Raw genomic sequence first — 16785 nt, forward strand, 5'->3', positions numbered from 1 at the left:
CACTGGCTTCAAGTTTACTGTTTTTTGTTTTTTTAATTTTTTGGCTGTACCATACAGCATGTGAGATCTTAGTTCCCTGACCAGGGACTGAACCCAAGCCCCCTGCATAGGAAGCACAAATCTTAACCCCTGGACAACCAGGGAAGTCCCCAAGTTTATTATTTTTAGTTTCACTCTCCTCACATCCAAACAGCTACAGCTTCTTCCAGACCAAATCTCTTCATGAAAGTAGATTCATGCCTTCACACGAGTTCTGAGGAGTCAGAGGGACTCCTGACCTGTCAGTGAGGTTGGGCTCCCCCATGTTAAGGCAGGCTGGTGGCTCCTGCAGGTCTCTGCCACATCTCTGTACAAATGCTCAGAAAATTTCCTCAGCATTTGGGACCCTGGTGTCCTGTAGCTCCAGCAGCCGCTGTACAGCCTCGGCCAAGTCCCGTTCTCCAAGCCGACGGTTATCTCGAGTCCGGATGTTCACTGTTCTCTTACTCTGCTCTCTCTGGCCAACCACTGCAGGAAGAGGGAGGTTTGGGAATCTTGGGGAAAGTGTATCCAAAAGGAGAGGATATCCTCCTTTTGCTGTGCAGAAATGTAAGAGACAGAAATCTTTAGGAAGAGCAGAGCTCAGACATGTTTCCGGGAAAGGATATATTTAGCTATCTCTCCCTCTCCAGTTCCCTGGTCATCCTGAAAGATTCCAGACGTCTTCTTACATGCCTTATCACTTCCACTCAGGAGTCCAGGGGTGAGAGGCAGTACGGTCAGCCAAAGACAGACAAACAGATCAAGAAGCAGATCCAGAGAGAAAAGTGTCCGTGTATGTGCGTGTACATTAGAGAAAAGGGGAGGGTGGCAGGCTGGGAGACACGTATGTAAGTCCACGGGGTCATGGCATAGCTTGAGCCAAGACTGGCAGGATGAATGGGTGTGTAAAACTAGAGAAACAGGTAATCTGGCTGAGAAATCTCTACTTCTTGCCTTCAAGACAGAGCTCTGAATCTTGGAAAAATGAAAAAAGGCACCAGGTTGGCTTAGACTTTTTCCCTTACGGCCCTTTTCCTCATCCCTTAGGGCTGACTCCATCTAGGTCTAAAATAAACAAAACTAACTAACATCTTATTAACCCTTCCTGTCCCTTTCTGTCTGATGCTCCCTTGACTAATTAACCAAACAGACACCAAGAGTTAGGGTGGGGGCCAGCAGAAAACTGTTCTGAGGATCTGAGGTGCAGGACAGGAGGTGAAAGAGCCTAGCGCCCAAAGGGCTCAGTTGTGCTAAATCCTGGCTCCTGCCCAGCTCGGGTCACGAGCCACAAATTATCCAAATGTGCAGATGACCAGGCTTGACATGACAGGAAAGAACACAGAGGCCGGGTGGAAGAGTGTAGGGCCACGGGGCTAGCCTGACCGGGTCTTACCAAACTGAAAATTGTAGTGTGTGAGCTGAGCCCGGCGGATTCTCCGGCTGAGGGTCAGTCCCGAGTCAGCATCCAGGTCACCAACCAGTCCTGCAGCTCGCAGGCTCTGCTGTGCCTGGGGCAGAGGGTCATTGATAGGAACTTGATTTAACGGAAGGCTGAGGAGGTGGAATACCCTGACGCCAGTTTTCCTCAAGCTCTCCCACCTGCTCCTTTCTCTGCCTCCAGGCTCTCCGGGCCTCAGGGACAAACCCTCTTCACTCTCTACACTGAGGCCCCTCTGCAGCACCCCTCAGCTTCCTTGCCTGCCTCATCCTGCAGCCAAGCCTCCCTGGACTCTGCCTGTTTCTAGACACCACTCTACACCACCAACCAGCTGCTCAGCTCTAGTACTGTCCATTATCTTTACTTCTCTCTAGAAATGATAAATAAGACCAACATTCATCCAAGGCCCCTGTTGTGCCATGCACCCTATTGACTAACATTTACTGACTTGTTTAATTTTCACAAATCTCCAGGCAAGGAGGGATTAGCTCAGTTTTCGGATGTGGAATTCCCAGCATGCAACAATTCCCACTGCTCATCCCCAGCCTCTCTATTAGGCCTGCGTCAGCCCCCATCCTCACCTCTCTGGCATATTCCTCCTGCTCCATCCCCACAGGGATGACCGCCACCTGGAACGGGGACAGCCACAGTGGCCTGATTGAAAGAAGAGAGGAAGGCAAATTATTTATCCTGGTTTGGAATACAAGTGTGGCTGCAGAGAGCAGATTCTAGAAGGAAACAGAAGCTGGAGTCTGAAAGGGGCCAGGATCTAGAGCATGCACTGCCTGGTTTGAGGGCCAGAACAGACAGGAATCGGGGTCTCACCATTTTCCCCCACAGCTCTCCGCCAGCACTCCCAACATCCTTTCCACGGAACCGAGCACGGCTCGATGAATGAGGACTGGACGCTCTAGGGCCCCCGACTGCCTTGGAGGGAGATGGGGGTGGGTGGAATGGAGAAGCATCACAAAATGAGCACCCAAGATTACCTTCCAGTTTCCAAGAAATCTTCAACCCTGGGCAAGGGAGGGTGTGGAGGATGTGGCTCAATTTTAAGGGTAGAAAGGGAAGTGGTCCTCCACCTAGTCCGTGAGCTGATGGGGAAAGGGGAGAGGACAAGGTGCCATACCCCTTGTACTGGAGGTCAAATCTCAGGGGCAGCTGGAAATCAAGCTGGATTGTCCCGCACTGATGGGGTCGACCCAGGGCATCGCGGACGTGCACATCAATCTGGAGAAGACAAAAGGGAGGACATGCGAGAAACCAGAACCAGTGCCCTCCATCATATGTTCACCCCCTCTATCTACCCACATCCCAGGCTGTGTGGAGAGACACATCACTCACGGCATCCTGCTCCAGGTCACTCACTGGAGATTCTGGCAGTGGCTCTTTCCATTTAGCAGTGATGGAACATTAGGGGATGTTAACATTCACATGAATGGCCCAGCCTCACCCTGGCCTCTCAATTCCATGAGTTTCTCATCTCAGAGACCTTCACCCAGGCCCACACTGTGGCCATGACCTTCATCCCATCATCTCCCAGGATGGCTGCACCTCTGAAACAATTCATTAGACACCTGCTCTGATTCCTGTATCCTGTCCTTCCAGCTCTGACAGTTATTCCTATTAATGACTCTTCAACTTTTCAGCTCCTTAACTCACTTTTCTTCACACTCATAGGCCTCTCAGCTTTTCCCTCCTCCGTTTCTCTCTCCATGAAGCTATAACCACTTTTCTGGTTCCCTGTTATCACTGTTCTTCTATCACGTCCACATGAAAAAACCCCACGGTGGCAGCATCCTCACTGCCCACCTGCCTGGCCCTGCAACAGAGCTGCCCTGCACTGCCCAGCATACCACACACTACAAATGCAAAAATAGCGACTGATGCAAGGGGCTGCTGTGAACCTCAACAGAAGCTGTGCTGTCGCCAGCAATCCGCGGGCTGTCTTAACCAACTCTGTGTCCTGTTCTCCTCAGGGATGCTCGAGCTTTCTCCTCAATTCCCTTCTTTAGCTCCCTCATGACAACTCTCTCTTCCCCACTCCCATCTCAGCAAATGTTCCTGCCTCCTACCTTGTGGAGAATTCCAATAACTGACACCATGAGAAGGGAAAAATGTCTCAACTTCTGTCACCACCTGTACATTTCCTTGCACCTACCCCAGCCTTTCTTCCTATCTCCTAAACAAAGGCACGGGGGTCCTGTCTATGGAGGGCTCTAGATCCCATCCCTTATGAGGTCCCAGAAATGTCCCTCTACTGAAACCCCTTCTACAACTTCAACTTCTCCCACCCCAAACAGGCTCCCTCTCATCACAGCATTTAAACATCCTCAAGCAACATCTCTTTGCATCTGTCAGCTACTCTCCTTTGCCTTTATAAAAGCCAATGTTCTTTAAGGTTTATTTGCTTTGGCCACACACACATGTGTGGCTTGTGGGATCTTAGCTCCCCAACCAGGGATTGAACTTGGGCCCTCAGCAGTGAAAGCGCTGAGTCCGTGTGCTCTGCAATAAGAGAAGCCACTGCAGTGAGAAGCCTGCACACTGCAATGAAGAAGAGCCTCTGATTGCCACAACTAGAGAAAATGCTCATGCAGTAACCAAGACCCAGTGCAGCCAAAATTAATTAATTAACTAAACAAACAAACAAACCTAATAGCTTTTTCACTATATCCAGCAGGCACTTTTCAGGCCTTTTTTTCACTGATATCTTTCACCTCTTTCAACCTGCCATGTCACTTCTTGACCCAGCCTCTGCCTACAACGTTCCCTCCTGAGACTTCTTTTTACTTAGCCAACAATTACTTTTCAGATTAAAAAGAGATTCCTACAGGAAACCTTTTCTGACCCTCCAGAGTAACATGCTCCCTTAGTACCTACACAGTACTGATCCCACGGTGCTGAAAACGCCCTCTCTACCTCCCAGAAGCTTCACCAGACCTAAGTTCCATGAGGGTAGGAAATGTATCACTCTTCTTTACATTCTACACATTTAAACACACTCCTTCATATCTATTAAACATTTAATAAAACAAAACCAGAAGATGAATAAGTAAGACTCTAATCTGGATCCCCAGCTTACCTTAGGCCCATAGAACGCACCATCTCCAGGGTTGAGATCCCACGGTGCTCCAAATTCTTCTAGGGCCTGCTGCAGGACCTTTAGACAGAAGGAGACAAGAGAAGAAATATGTCGCCTTAGACTTTATAAGCACCATATCCCACCAGCCCCCACAATGACCCTCTCGGCACCTGCCTCTACCAGGGACCCTGATTCCCACCTCCCCTCCCCTTCCATTAGACTGCTTTATCTGCCTCTGCTTCCCTACCACTCGCTCACCTGCTCGGCCTGGTCCCAAAGGCAAGGCTCTCCCAGGAAGCCAGACGGCCGGGTAGACAGTGCCATGTGGAAGGAAAAGCCAAGGATGGTGTAGACAGAGCGGAGGAAATCAAGACAGCCTTGGATCTCTGCTTCCAGCTGGAGGAATAAGGGCAGGTGAGCTGTGTGCCAGCTAGAGCTCTGGGGTCAGGGTGGTAGTTTGGGGGAAAGAAAGCAAAAACATAAAGCAAAGTTGGAGATAGAATGCAGCTGACTTATAGGGCAGCTGAGGGTCAGGAATGTTGGCAGTTCACAAGGAGAATGAAAGGTGGTTTAGACTGCTTCAGTGGAGATGGGGAAGGGCCACCTGATCCGGTGCACAGAAGATGTGGGCGTCATCCTGCTGGAAGCACCGAAGCCGGGTCAGGCCCCCCAGGCTGCCAGAGGCCTCAGCCCGGTGCAGGGCCCCGAAGTCGGCCAGTCGCAGGGGCAGCTCTCGCCAGGATCTGGGCCGGTGGGCGAACATTAGGCTGAGTTTGGGGTGGGGAAGAGTCAGGGCCACAGGGAGAACTAAGCCCTGAGGCCTGCTCCCCTCCAAGTCTACTTCCCTTCTTTGCACTATCAGCTTATGCCATCTCGGGCCTCACCCTGCCTCCTGCTGAGGCCTGTTAATTCCACTCATCACAGTCGGGCCCTGCCTGGTTCTTAAGTGAATTTCTCAGTAACAACAGCAGACACCACTTCCTGGGCCCCTGTTCCGTGACAGGCATTGAACTGAAAGAGGAACCTGAGACAGCAGCTCCAAACCCTTGCTGTTACCCATGATGAGACTGAGGCTTAGGGAGGTACAATGATTTCTCCAAATTCACATGGGGAGATAGAGGGCAGATTCAAGACTCAAATCCAGTGTTCCAACACTATTCCAAGGTGCCTTCTATTACTTAATATTTAGCAAACCGGCTGCCTAGCCCTAGCCCCAGAAGAAGCCAGGTGTCCTGGCTCCCAGCTCACCAGTGCGCAGGGCAGTTCATGGGCTTGAGGGCGAGTGTGTCTGCGGGGTGTCTGGCAGAGTGCTCACTCTGAGAGCTGCAGGGCCTGTCCAGGCCTGGCGGCTGCAGGGCAAACATGTCTTCCCGATAATGCTCCCAGTGCCCTGACAGTTCCCAGAGCTTGGCAGAAAACAATGTGGGTGTTTTCACTTCTGAGAAACCACGGCGGGTGTACTCAGCCTGCAGAGATGTAGACATGGAAGACCAGAGTGACTGGGGGAGGAGAGGAAGCAGGATGGCAGCTGTGTGGTTCTCCTGGGCCCTCAAGTCATGCTGGTCACAGCTATACCTAGTAATTACCACACCCCCTCTCTACACTCCCCATCGTAGACTACACTGTTCTTGATAAAGGTCACTTGCCCTCTATCATTCCAGGTGGCGCTAATGGTAAGGAACCCGCTGCTGATGCAGGAGACATAAGAGATGCGGGTTCAATCCCTGGGTTGGGAAGATCCCCTGGAGAAGGAAATAGCAACCCACTCCAGTATTCTTGTCTGGGAAATTCCATGGACAAAGGAGCCTGGTGGGCTACAGTACCTGGGGCTGCAGAGTCAGACACAACTGAAGTGACGTAGCACACATGCACTCTACAGTATTAATGTTCAAACTTCTAATCCCTCTCTTTTAACAGTTGGATTCTTCTAGGCCATCAGTCCCCCTCCAGTCATCCTCCCCCTGAACATGGGTCCTCCTTACCCTGATAAAAGCCACCAGTGCATTATACACCCTTGTCCCTCGAGGCAGGAAGAAGCAGCTCCCGGGGCTCAGTTCATGGAAGAAGAAGAGCTCCTGTTCCTGGAGTTGGAATCAGCAATGTCACTTCAAGGTGGAAGCAGGGCTTGAAAACCCGGAAGAGATTACTTGACAGAGTTGCTCAGATTATGGGATTCTGAATTTGCTCCCAACTTCACAGATCAGGTTCCCTCCTCGCTCTGCAACCCTTTTCATCACCACCTCCTCCGCCTCCATTTCCCCAGTCTCTATACCTTCCCAATGCGCCGGTGGTCCCGTGACTCTGCTTCCTCCCTCCATTTTTCCCAGGCCCTCAGCTCCTCCGCAGTGGGGAAGGAAATGCCGGACACTCTCTGCAGTGTCTCTGGGGCGCCTGGAAATCTCCACACTGATGATGAGTTCTGTGGGAGGACAGAGGGGGTCAAAGGGAAGATGAGGACTCACGGCACCCACCCAACCTCCTCCAATCTTCGGATGGTACTCTGGGCACAAGCATTGCAGGTACCCACTTGACAACAATCCCATCTCATCTCTCACCACTTTTACCACCATCACCAGCAGCAGGATGCCCACCCCATCCTCCACACAACCCCTGCCATGTCTACCACCCTGGAGGTACCTGGGCCTTGGTTTCTACACATGTACTGCTCAACTCTGACTGTGTCTTGTCACCTCTGCATTCTCACCAGTACGACCTTACCAGCACCCCTGTATTTCCTTCCTTCCCCTTCTAATCAACAATGGCACAGGGAAGTAAACCTAAGCACTGGTCAAATATTAAGTCCATCCATCCCCTTATCAAGCTCCCATACAGTCATGAGAAAACCCAATCTCCTACACTGTTCCTGGATCCATGAAATTCAAATGCCTCTGCTTCTTGTCCCTTGAACAACAGTACTAGTAAGAAACGGCCTGCATTTCATTGTACTTTTAACTTTCCCTCAAACACTTTCTCTTGTGTTAGTTGGTTTTGTGTTTATAATATGGCAGGACAGGAATTAAGAGCCTCATCTTACAGCTGGGGATCAAGGGTAAGGAGATTTACCCAAGGCCATATACTTATCAGTGGCAGAGACAGAACTCAGAGCAGATGCCTAGGTTTTCAGTCCAGGCCTTTGGCTCTACTTATCTGTCTCTCCCCTCACTCCCTGCTTCCTGCTCCTACTCTGGCTGACAGTTCACCTTACCCAGGAGCAGTATTTTTATAAAGGGCAGGCCTCTGACTTAAAAGAATATTCTCTCTGTGCCTGTCAAATGGTGCTCCACCCCTGCTCTCTCCTCAGTCTTCCCTAACGACCCTGTCCAGTCTGTTTATGCCCTCCTTTGCCACCTCCCTTGGTGGTAACGTCCGACTACGGAATTTGAATTGGCTTCTGGGCCCTTGCAGGGTGTCGAGTATCTGTCACCAGATGGGGAGTTTCTAGAAAGTTTCTTTCTCCTTCCGGATTCCTCCCTTAGCTATCAGAGCAGAGAAGGGGCTGAGAATCACCTTCCCCTTCCTCAACTCACTCCAGTGAAAACACAGGAATCTCAACCTAACCCAGTCCTCATGACTGACCGATAGCAGCTTCAGGCCTCCGATCTGTCCAGTATGCCGAAGGTGGGGGCCTCTGCACAGATCAACCAGCATGCCACACCTGGGAGAAAGAAGGGGCCAGTGAGGCGTTTGCAAATTCCTGAGCTTCTAAGTTTCTCCCTCTCAGGGTATTTAGCTGACAGAAAGAGAAGCAATGAGAGAGCAGTGAGAGATAAAAATCAATGCCCATTTCTTTTTGGGAGCACCAGAATACCTATCTTCTTTCCCTCACCCCATCCCTGGCCTTTCTGAGTGCATCCCCACCTCTCCCTGTTTCCCTCAGTGTCAATAGCTCTCACCCATACACTGTTGCCGTTGGACCCGTCACTTTCTCCTCAATCAAGCGAAGCTTAAACGGGTTATCCTGGAAGAAGGGGAGAGTGAGGACATGCCTTCTTTCTCACAAAGACATCCTGGAGAGAACCCCTCCTCCCCTCACACCTCTCGATCATTCTCCTAAACCTGTGTGTCTCCATCCCACCTTGAAGAGCTGGCGAAGCTGAGCCCGGGAAGCCTCCAGTCTCCGGAAGGGCTGAGCGGCAGCTGCAAGTTCCTGGCAAATCCGTTCCAAAACAGGCAGCTCTGAGCCCTTGATTGTCCTGGAGAGATGAAGGATGGTTGGCTGGCCTCTGTCTGTTAGGGAGCAGCACCCAGGTGACACAGCTGGGTACTGGTTAGGGGGTGAAATCCTGCCCTCTGAAACATCTAAAGTTACTGGCAAAGACAGACTAGGGGAGAACAAATAGGAAATCAGGTAAAAAGTTTACAGCTGGAGGAAAACAGCTCTAGTATGAAATTCAACGTTGCATGCAGGCAATCTGGATAAACAAAACTAGAGCAATAGTAATGAGGGATGAAGTAAAAGTTGAACACATAAAGGCTAGAGAAGGTAAGTTTCAAGCTGATTTAGAAAAGGAAGGACATGGACTAATAGAGATGGTGATACCAATGTCACAGCTGAGGCACAGAGGGACCCTGCCCCCAGCTTTCTTTCTCCTCCAAATTGAACATACCTGAGGCCCCAAAAAAGGCCTCAGAAATCATCCCAGTAAAGAGGTACAAACTTTCAGTTATAAGATGAATAAGGCCTGCAGAACTAACATATAGCACGGTGACTATAGTTGATAAATTCTATATTGTATAATTGAAATTCTGTAAGAGTAGCTCTTAAGCATTCTCATACACACAAAAAAGCATGTGATAATTTGATTATGAGACTCCTTCCACATATCAAACCACCGTAAGTATACTTTAAATTAATTACAACTGTATTTGTCAATTAGACCTCAAAAAAAGAAGAAAAAAAAGAAAATATGGTGAAATCTCTGAAAAAGAAAGCACCCCAGAATTATTCTCCTCCTTCCTTGCATTACTCACCGTTCCTTTCCTAAGAAGAAATCATGGTAAAAGCCACATTCTGTGCTTGGGCCTTGGCAGAGGACAGCACCTAGAAGCTGCTCAGCTGCTGCCCCCAGGACATGGGTACTGGAGTGCCAGAATACCTGGGTTCACAAGAAAGGAGTTCATGAGTTCACAGCCTTCTCCTTTAGCCCCTACCTCTCTGACCTCAGTAAAGCTGATGTGAACCAGTTATGAATAACTATCACAAAATGTGGCCTCTGAGCTTGGGGGTGACTGCTGAATGGTAAAAGACAAATAAACAACAACAAAACTGAATATAAAAGAAAGAAGGCCCCTAGAAGCAACACACAGAAAAGAGAAAGCCCCACTCCTCACTGCTTTCCAGTTCCAGAGCATAGTAGGTTAGTCAGTTTTCAGACCGTCCAAGCTGACATGAAAAAGTGGAGGGGAAGCCAGGTCATGTGCCCAGTTGTGTAAGCCACATGAGAATTAAAAACATGCTGATGACTTATAATATAGGTCTCAAGAGCTGGGGGGCTAACCGGGCATATTATCTTTCTATTTTCAACTTAATTCTCTCCCTTTCACTAGCATAACTGGTTACTGCTTAATAGACCCAGGCTAATTAAAAACTTTCATCCGGGAGTTTCCAGCTTAACCAGGACCAGTCAAGACAACAAATATGCCGTAGGCCTCCCAACTGCACTTGGAGAAACTGAGGCAAGAGAAACAAACGCTAGAAATGCCCACTTAAACATCTCTTAGTTGAGTAACCACTGTATCCCGGATAAGGAAGAAGCTTACCGCTTTCCCCTGTGCAGAATCGAATGTCAGAAACCTGAGGTCAGAATCTGTCTCCAAGGGCCGCTCCAGATCATAAGGTTCTCCATTCACTTGAGCAGCCACTGCAGTATCTGCCAGGTTTGAACTTCAGCAGTGAGGAATACAGGTAAAGCAAAAGACAAGGTTACAATCCAAAGGCGAAGACAGGAACTAATCTCTTAACAACTCCAAATCTGCAAAGGGGAAACGTGTTGCCAGAGCAATATAACTGATCATTACTCTCCACCCGCCCAGCCTAATGAATGAAGGTCAGAGACTATGAAACTAATTCAGATTGAAAAGGAACTGGCAGGAAATGCTATCTTGAGGAGGATGGGATAAACATACAAAGTCTTTTCCCTACTCAAATTGAGAAAGAGAAAGCAGAGATATAAGCATTATCCTGGTAGGTTCAGAATGAGCCTAGTACCTAATCTGCTGGGCTAGTTGGTAAGGGGTTGTCTTCCATGCCACAGCATCGACTTTCTGACCTCCAGGAAGTGATATCTTAATAGTCCGCTGTTCCTTCTGTGCCATGCTTGCTAACCTCTTTACCTGAGCAGTCCATAGCTCCTCAAAATGGCCAAGCCGCTCTACCAACCAGTGTGGAGGGGTCGGCACAGCTGCCTGGAGGGAAAGATGTTAAGAAGTAACACAGGTTCCAAAATTCCTTCCTGGGATTGGGACCGCGTGAAATTAGAACGTTTAAGTGGCCATGGTCTGAATCCTGGGCCTTTAAAAACACTGGGTAATATAGGGCCCTAGGCTAGGAGCTCTAGGCTCCCCAGGCTGCTAACCCGAGGGAAAAAATGGCGCATCTAAGGGCTAGGGTAGTCGGGTTGGGGGCCGCTGGTGGGAGCAGAGGGTGTCAAGCAGGGTTAACAGCCTACACTTTGGGATTCCGCTGGGCTGGGTCCAATGTGGCTCGGAACTTTTGGGTATCTCACGCACCGTGTGCAGCCCGCAGGCGTATAACCCTGGGAACCGAAGCCGCCGACACCTCTGATACAGCCCCATTTTCCCTCAGTCCGGTCCTACATACTCAAATGATCGCCGCTTCTCCTTCGCCAGATTCCTCATTGACGTCTGGCCCAACAATATCCATGCCTATTGGTTACTACAGCTGCCACTCCAATCTGGGACCACCCCCAGGAACTCCGAGGAGGAACACCCCACGCAGCACTAGCAGCGGTGTGGGTAGTTCCGCCTGACCGGAAGACCTAAACTGTTACACACTTGGGCAAGTCCAGAGATCTGCAGTTTCGGATCAAAAGAGCAGTAAGATATCCTGCGGCTTTGAGGACAGGGGCAGGACAATTTCCCAGAATGCGAGCGGAAGAGAAACAGATCGGAAAGGGTAGTCATTTCCTTTTAACCATACGTTTTCTTTTACACAGTCTTCACTGGCAGGTAGGAAACAGGTAAAAGCATATACTTTGAGATAAGACAGATCTAGTGTAAATCCTGGGAATTGTGTCATTTTCGGTAAATTAACTTCTAGAATTCCCTAGCGGCCCAGTGGTTAAGACTCTGCTCTTCCACGGCAGAAGCCACAGGGAACTGGTCAGGGAACTAGGAGCCCACAAGCCAGGCAATGTGACAAAAGCAGACGCTCCCAAAGAAAATAACTTCTGAACTTCAATTTCTTATCTATAAAACAGTTCTCATTTTGAATTGTTAAGGTTAATTTTATATTAATTGGCTAATATATTCATAGTACATAGTAATGGGCAACACTAGTGACAAGCTATGAGAATATATGAATATAACCACTTTGGGGCTAGAGCAAAGAATCTGCAGAGGGCATTCTTTGGCGTCCCTTCATACTCATGGTGCTTAAAGAGGGCCCTTGAGAGACCCCTTAATCTTACAGATGAGGAATTTAAGGTCAGAGAAGGTAAGTGGTTTAATGCCAACTGATGCTGGATTCTGAATCCAAGTTTCATATTCTTCTACCACAAGAGACTTTCTCTGGTAATAAGAGTTTACTCCCAATGCAATTCCCCCAATAGCTCAGAAAGAAGTGCCTGACCCTAGAACCTTAGCTCTCGGCTTCTGACCAAGACTGCCTCTAATTCCCATCCTAGCTCTCCTTAGCGCTCCCCCCTGTTATATCCAGAACACAGGGCTAGGTGCATTTGATTTGTTTTCTACAGTAAAAATTGAAACACAACCAGATTTGTGAAGTATGAGGGGAAACGGATTTAGGGACAGATGTGAGGTTCTTAGTAATTCCCATTAGTCCCCTCACCTGAGGGTGGGGATGGTTGGTGTTGGTTCTCAAGTTTCCAATGGTGATGTTATCAAGCATTGTGGAGGAAGAGCTGTCATAGAAAGGTGTTTAATCTAAGTTTCCAGAGGTTCTGTCTGGGGAGGCAGCAGTTGATCTGAGTCACAGGCACCACTCCGGATCTTGGCTCCATCTTCTGGTATGTTAGACACCCTGAAATACAAAAAGAAATAGACAAGAGTGTGGAAGAGGAAGATTACTTGTATGTGTGTGAGTTTGGGGGAAGGTTGGGAGAATTTTTAAATGGCATTCAGAAGTGTGAGAGCAGGCAGAACTCTTCCCACGGCTCTGCACCAGAAGGGACAGGGGAGTGTTACACTGCACGCAGCAGAATGGTGCCTGCTCCGGAAGTAATTATTAAGAATATACCGATCACTGTGCTCACTTGAAACCCCACAGGACTTGTATACTGACACATACCTTCTTTAATCATTCTACTTTGGGAGGATAGTAGAGGGATGGCAGGATAAGTAGATAATTCGTTACAGTAGCTGCCTGCACTCATCCCTCAAACATGTACTGACTACTTCTTTTGTGCCATGTACTGAGCTGGGTGCTAGGGGATGCCAATCAATCAACTGCTACGTCATCACTTATGTGACCTGGTTTGCAATGGAAGGAAGGAATGTCATGTTATTCCATTCCTCCCTGTGTCACAAGCCAGCCAGCAAGCAAGCAGGCAAGAGTAAGCTAGCAAAGGCCAACACATTAATCACTGGGTCTTCACAGTTTCTGATCTGTGACTAGCACGTCTCAGCCTCAGAATTTTAGCCAATTAGCCTACTGGGGAAATAACTGTTGCTAAAACTGCTCCTACCTTCCACCAGAATATTACTGAACAACCACTACGTGCTAAGTGCCATGCTTCACTATCTCACTGAATTCCGAGAACCCCAACAAGTAGTTCTTCTTATAGTCCCTTTAAAACGTTGAAAATGACTCTCAAAGAAGTCAAGCCCCACTCCATCTGAATGCAGGACCAGTTATATAACATGTTATGCTGTCTCATAGGGACCAGGATCATCACCAAGCAATATGTTTGGTAGCTTATCTATTTTCCTCTCCTTTGGGCCCTAAGAGGCCTTTAATAGGGTGGAGAGAAATAAAAAGCCAAGAAAAGAGGCAAAGAGGCATCTTACCAAATAACCTCTACCAGTCTAAAGTTAAGGAAAAAGAAGAGTTTAGGAAATAATGCCAGAAGGTTTCATAGAAGTCTAGGAAAAAGAACTCCTCAGAAAAGGATACACTACACCCTGAATCAATTTTGAGAAACTCTCAGCTTTACTCCAGTCTTAAAATAGACATCCTGTTAGTTACAGCTTTGGTTGAGGAGGTATTGTTTTTTATCATCTTTAACTGTTAATAAGAATTCTCTCCATGGAGAGTACAGTACATTTCCCCCTTGTTATCAGGAGCAACACATACCTCCAAATCTTCATTCTTAGAAGCAAAATTTCCCTACAGCAAAGAGGTGGAAGAGATATTGGAGGGAAAAAAGAGAAATGTAACAAGGTAAAACACAAGAAAAGTTTTATGTCATTGCCACAAAATGCTTTTGAGGCCCAAAGAACTAGCCGAGTGGCTAAAGCTACAGTAGGTGCTGTGGGGAGGTTACATTAAAAATTTTTTTTTCTCCCCCCAGTAATACAGATTTAGGATGGGGCCAAACTAACTTTGCTTTAAATATACTACAAAGAGATAATCCAGCCAACTTTGCTGAGTAAATCGAGGGGGAAACATCCTAGCCCGAGCATGGGGATAAATTGAAAACAAAACCTTGGGCTCCCCTAAAAAGTCTCTACTAAGATTGTCCTTTCCCAAGACATTTCTTGAGTCTGTACAAGAGAAATACAGCCACCACCATGCCTTTAAATGACCCTGGTTGGTCAGTTGGAGAAAATATGAAGTCTCCCAAACATAGGAGCCAGTGTCAACTTAAGTTCGATGCTGAAATAAAGTAACAAAAACAAAGATCTAAGTACCCTGAAGGAAGGTCCTAGATATATTTGTACAAGTATACAACTATGCCCCACTAGCCAAAATCCAAGATTCCAACTTAATACTTTACTGATCTCTACTGCCCTTGGCAACGATTGGCCACCTAGAAAACATGAGACCTTGAATGTTGCCTTATGTAGGTGCAAAGGATTTCTAGCCAGGGGAGGAGGAAACCGAACTAGATGCTACCCATCTCCTTTCTACCCATTCCAACTGAAACACCCTAAGAAAAATGTAGGAAGTTTCAAGTCCTGTCTCCTCCTTCCCACAAATTAAGTGACAAAGGACTTAATTCTCAAGAAAGGGATCCACTGGGGAAGGGAAAGGAAGGAATGTTGGAACATCTATTTGCTAAGAACCCCAGCAGATCCAGGGTTGCTGGGTTAGTCAACAGCCTTTTGAGTCAAACACAAAAAAACCTGCAGCCTGTATTTGTTTGTTGTTGGCACTGCTCACTAGCCCCTCCACCCACATCTGTGTTGTCAACTTTTGATGCCTGCTACAGTGATAAAGGAAAAGGATAGGGAGGAAAAATGGAACCATGAGGTAACTGCAATTATCAGTTTCTAAATCGATCTCAGCCTTCCTATCCGGTTCCCCTCAAACTTGTAACTAAGTATTGTTTCTTCTGTCCCCCCCACCCCCCCAGTTTGTCAGAAATAACTTGACGTTTTTACATGGCACTTGCTCCTTTCCTTTGAAGCACATGTGCTTCTTTCTACTTCTGCATGGGGGGAGAACAGGGTGTTTACTTAAGAGCCATCTCACGGGTGTCCCTCTGGCAGCCTCAATGAGTTATTACTCAGCAACTGTGAACAGCAGCTGACCGGACCTGCCCATACAGTTTACTCATAAACAAGTATGAGAAACACCTTCATACCCTAAAATATACTGTCTACATACATGAGGGGGCAACTCATTCCTTCTACACCATATTGGCCCCAATAAAACAATTTTGTGGAAGCTGTGCATTTTCAACATGCCCAGAAAGGCCAATGAGGAGTTGTAAAAGCTGTTGCTTCCTTGGGATGGGGACAGGAACCAGGTGGCAAGTCAAGGCCCAAGTGGGGACCAGGAAGTAAGGGTGAGTTGGATTCCAGAAGCGGCCAGTGCAGTGTACACCCCTACCTGCTGGGTGTGTTCCTAGACTGTGCTATTTCTGAAGCATCTGGTGACACGTGTGCAGTTTCACGTATTCAAGGCTGCTTATTTAGGGCCTTCTACCCTGCCACGGATCCAGGCCTGGTCTAGATGCAATGACTCGCTTTACCCCTTTAGCCAACATTCCATTTATTAAGCCTCACTGGGTCATAAAAAGGGATGGGGTGGGAGAGCCGCTGTGTGGCTTCTGTGACAGGCAATATGCAAGAAGGATAGATGTGGGCAAAGAATTTGCCAGAAAGATCCCGACTGCCACTACTCCCAATTTTATGCTTGCTTTAAAAATACTTTTTTGCTCACAACCGTACAATTTTTTGGAAGACGTACAAAATTATCATCCATATGGTATACCCACTTCATTACCAACCACTCCCTGAACATCTTGATCTTGCCCCACCCGTTGTCCCTTTCCAAAATTGAACTGCCACAAAGGACCAAACCAAACCCACAAGGCCATAAAGATCTTAAGAAGCTCAGAATGCCTTCAGTGACATTGAGTGCAGAAGTCAAAGGGGACAGCTGGACAAGATCAGAGGGGAAAAGTCAACCACACAACAAAGGAAACCAAACTTTATTAAACAGGAAAACAAAAACATAATATTGGGGGCAAAGAGATTAAAAAAAAAAAGGAATGGCTGGAAGAGAGGAAAGCGCAAGCGGTTGCAAGGCAGGCTTGAGATGGGGGGGTCTTTGGCGTGTGTTTGCCTCAGACCTGTGCGGGTGCACACACACCAGCCCCTCTACCCTCCTTGCACGTTTAGACCAAAAGCAAATACAACTGTATCTTCAGAGATATATTCAGGCTTTTCTTCCTGCATTCCTGTAGCTGGTTTCACCTTCAGCCCTGGACAGTCATGGAGGGTCTTTGCTGGAGAAAATTTAGGTCTTTCCAACAATAGGCCTGTTCCACAAAGCAGCAGTTTCAGCTTCTGGAGAAGTTCCCTCCTATTTGCACTCACCAGAGATGTCAGGGGCCCTTGGTCAAAGCCCCAGAGCTCAAAGAAAAATGTCAAA

At 47.9% G+C, this 16785-nt stretch overlaps 1 protein-coding gene across 2 annotated transcripts; it reads right to left on the minus strand.

Moving 5' to 3' along the window:
* Positions 1 to 7: 7 nt before the first annotated feature.
* On the minus strand, positions 8 to 11425 carry TARS2 (threonyl-tRNA synthetase 2, mitochondrial). Of its 2 annotated transcripts, XM_061120905.1 has the most exons (18): positions 11274 to 11425; positions 10753 to 10949; positions 10305 to 10428; positions 9516 to 9640; positions 8620 to 8737; positions 8438 to 8502; positions 8121 to 8199; positions 6817 to 6963; positions 6527 to 6625; positions 5793 to 6010; positions 5149 to 5311; positions 4803 to 4940; positions 4545 to 4622; positions 2589 to 2689; positions 2285 to 2386; positions 2041 to 2113; positions 1415 to 1529; positions 8 to 507 (listed from the first exon to the last, which is right to left on the minus strand). In XM_061120905.1, the coding sequence occupies exons 1-18, from the start codon at positions 11337 to 11339 to the stop codon at positions 359 to 361; spliced, it is 2157 nt and encodes a 718-aa protein (XP_060976888.1). In that variant the 5' UTR covers positions 11340 to 11425; the 3' UTR covers positions 8 to 358. The 2 variants fall into 2 exon arrangements, 1 of the variants encoding a protein (XP_060976888.1); XR_009689033.1 differs by lacking the exons at positions 8 to 507; positions 1415 to 1529 and having other exon boundaries at positions 2285 to 2382.
* Between the last annotated feature and the right edge of the window lie 5360 nt (positions 11426 to 16785).

Source organism: Dama dama, chromosome 20 (genome assembly GCF_033118175.1).
Source record: "Dama dama isolate Ldn47 chromosome 20, ASM3311817v1, whole genome shotgun sequence".
Classification (NCBI taxonomy): domain Eukaryota; kingdom Metazoa; phylum Chordata; class Mammalia; order Artiodactyla; family Cervidae; genus Dama; species Dama dama.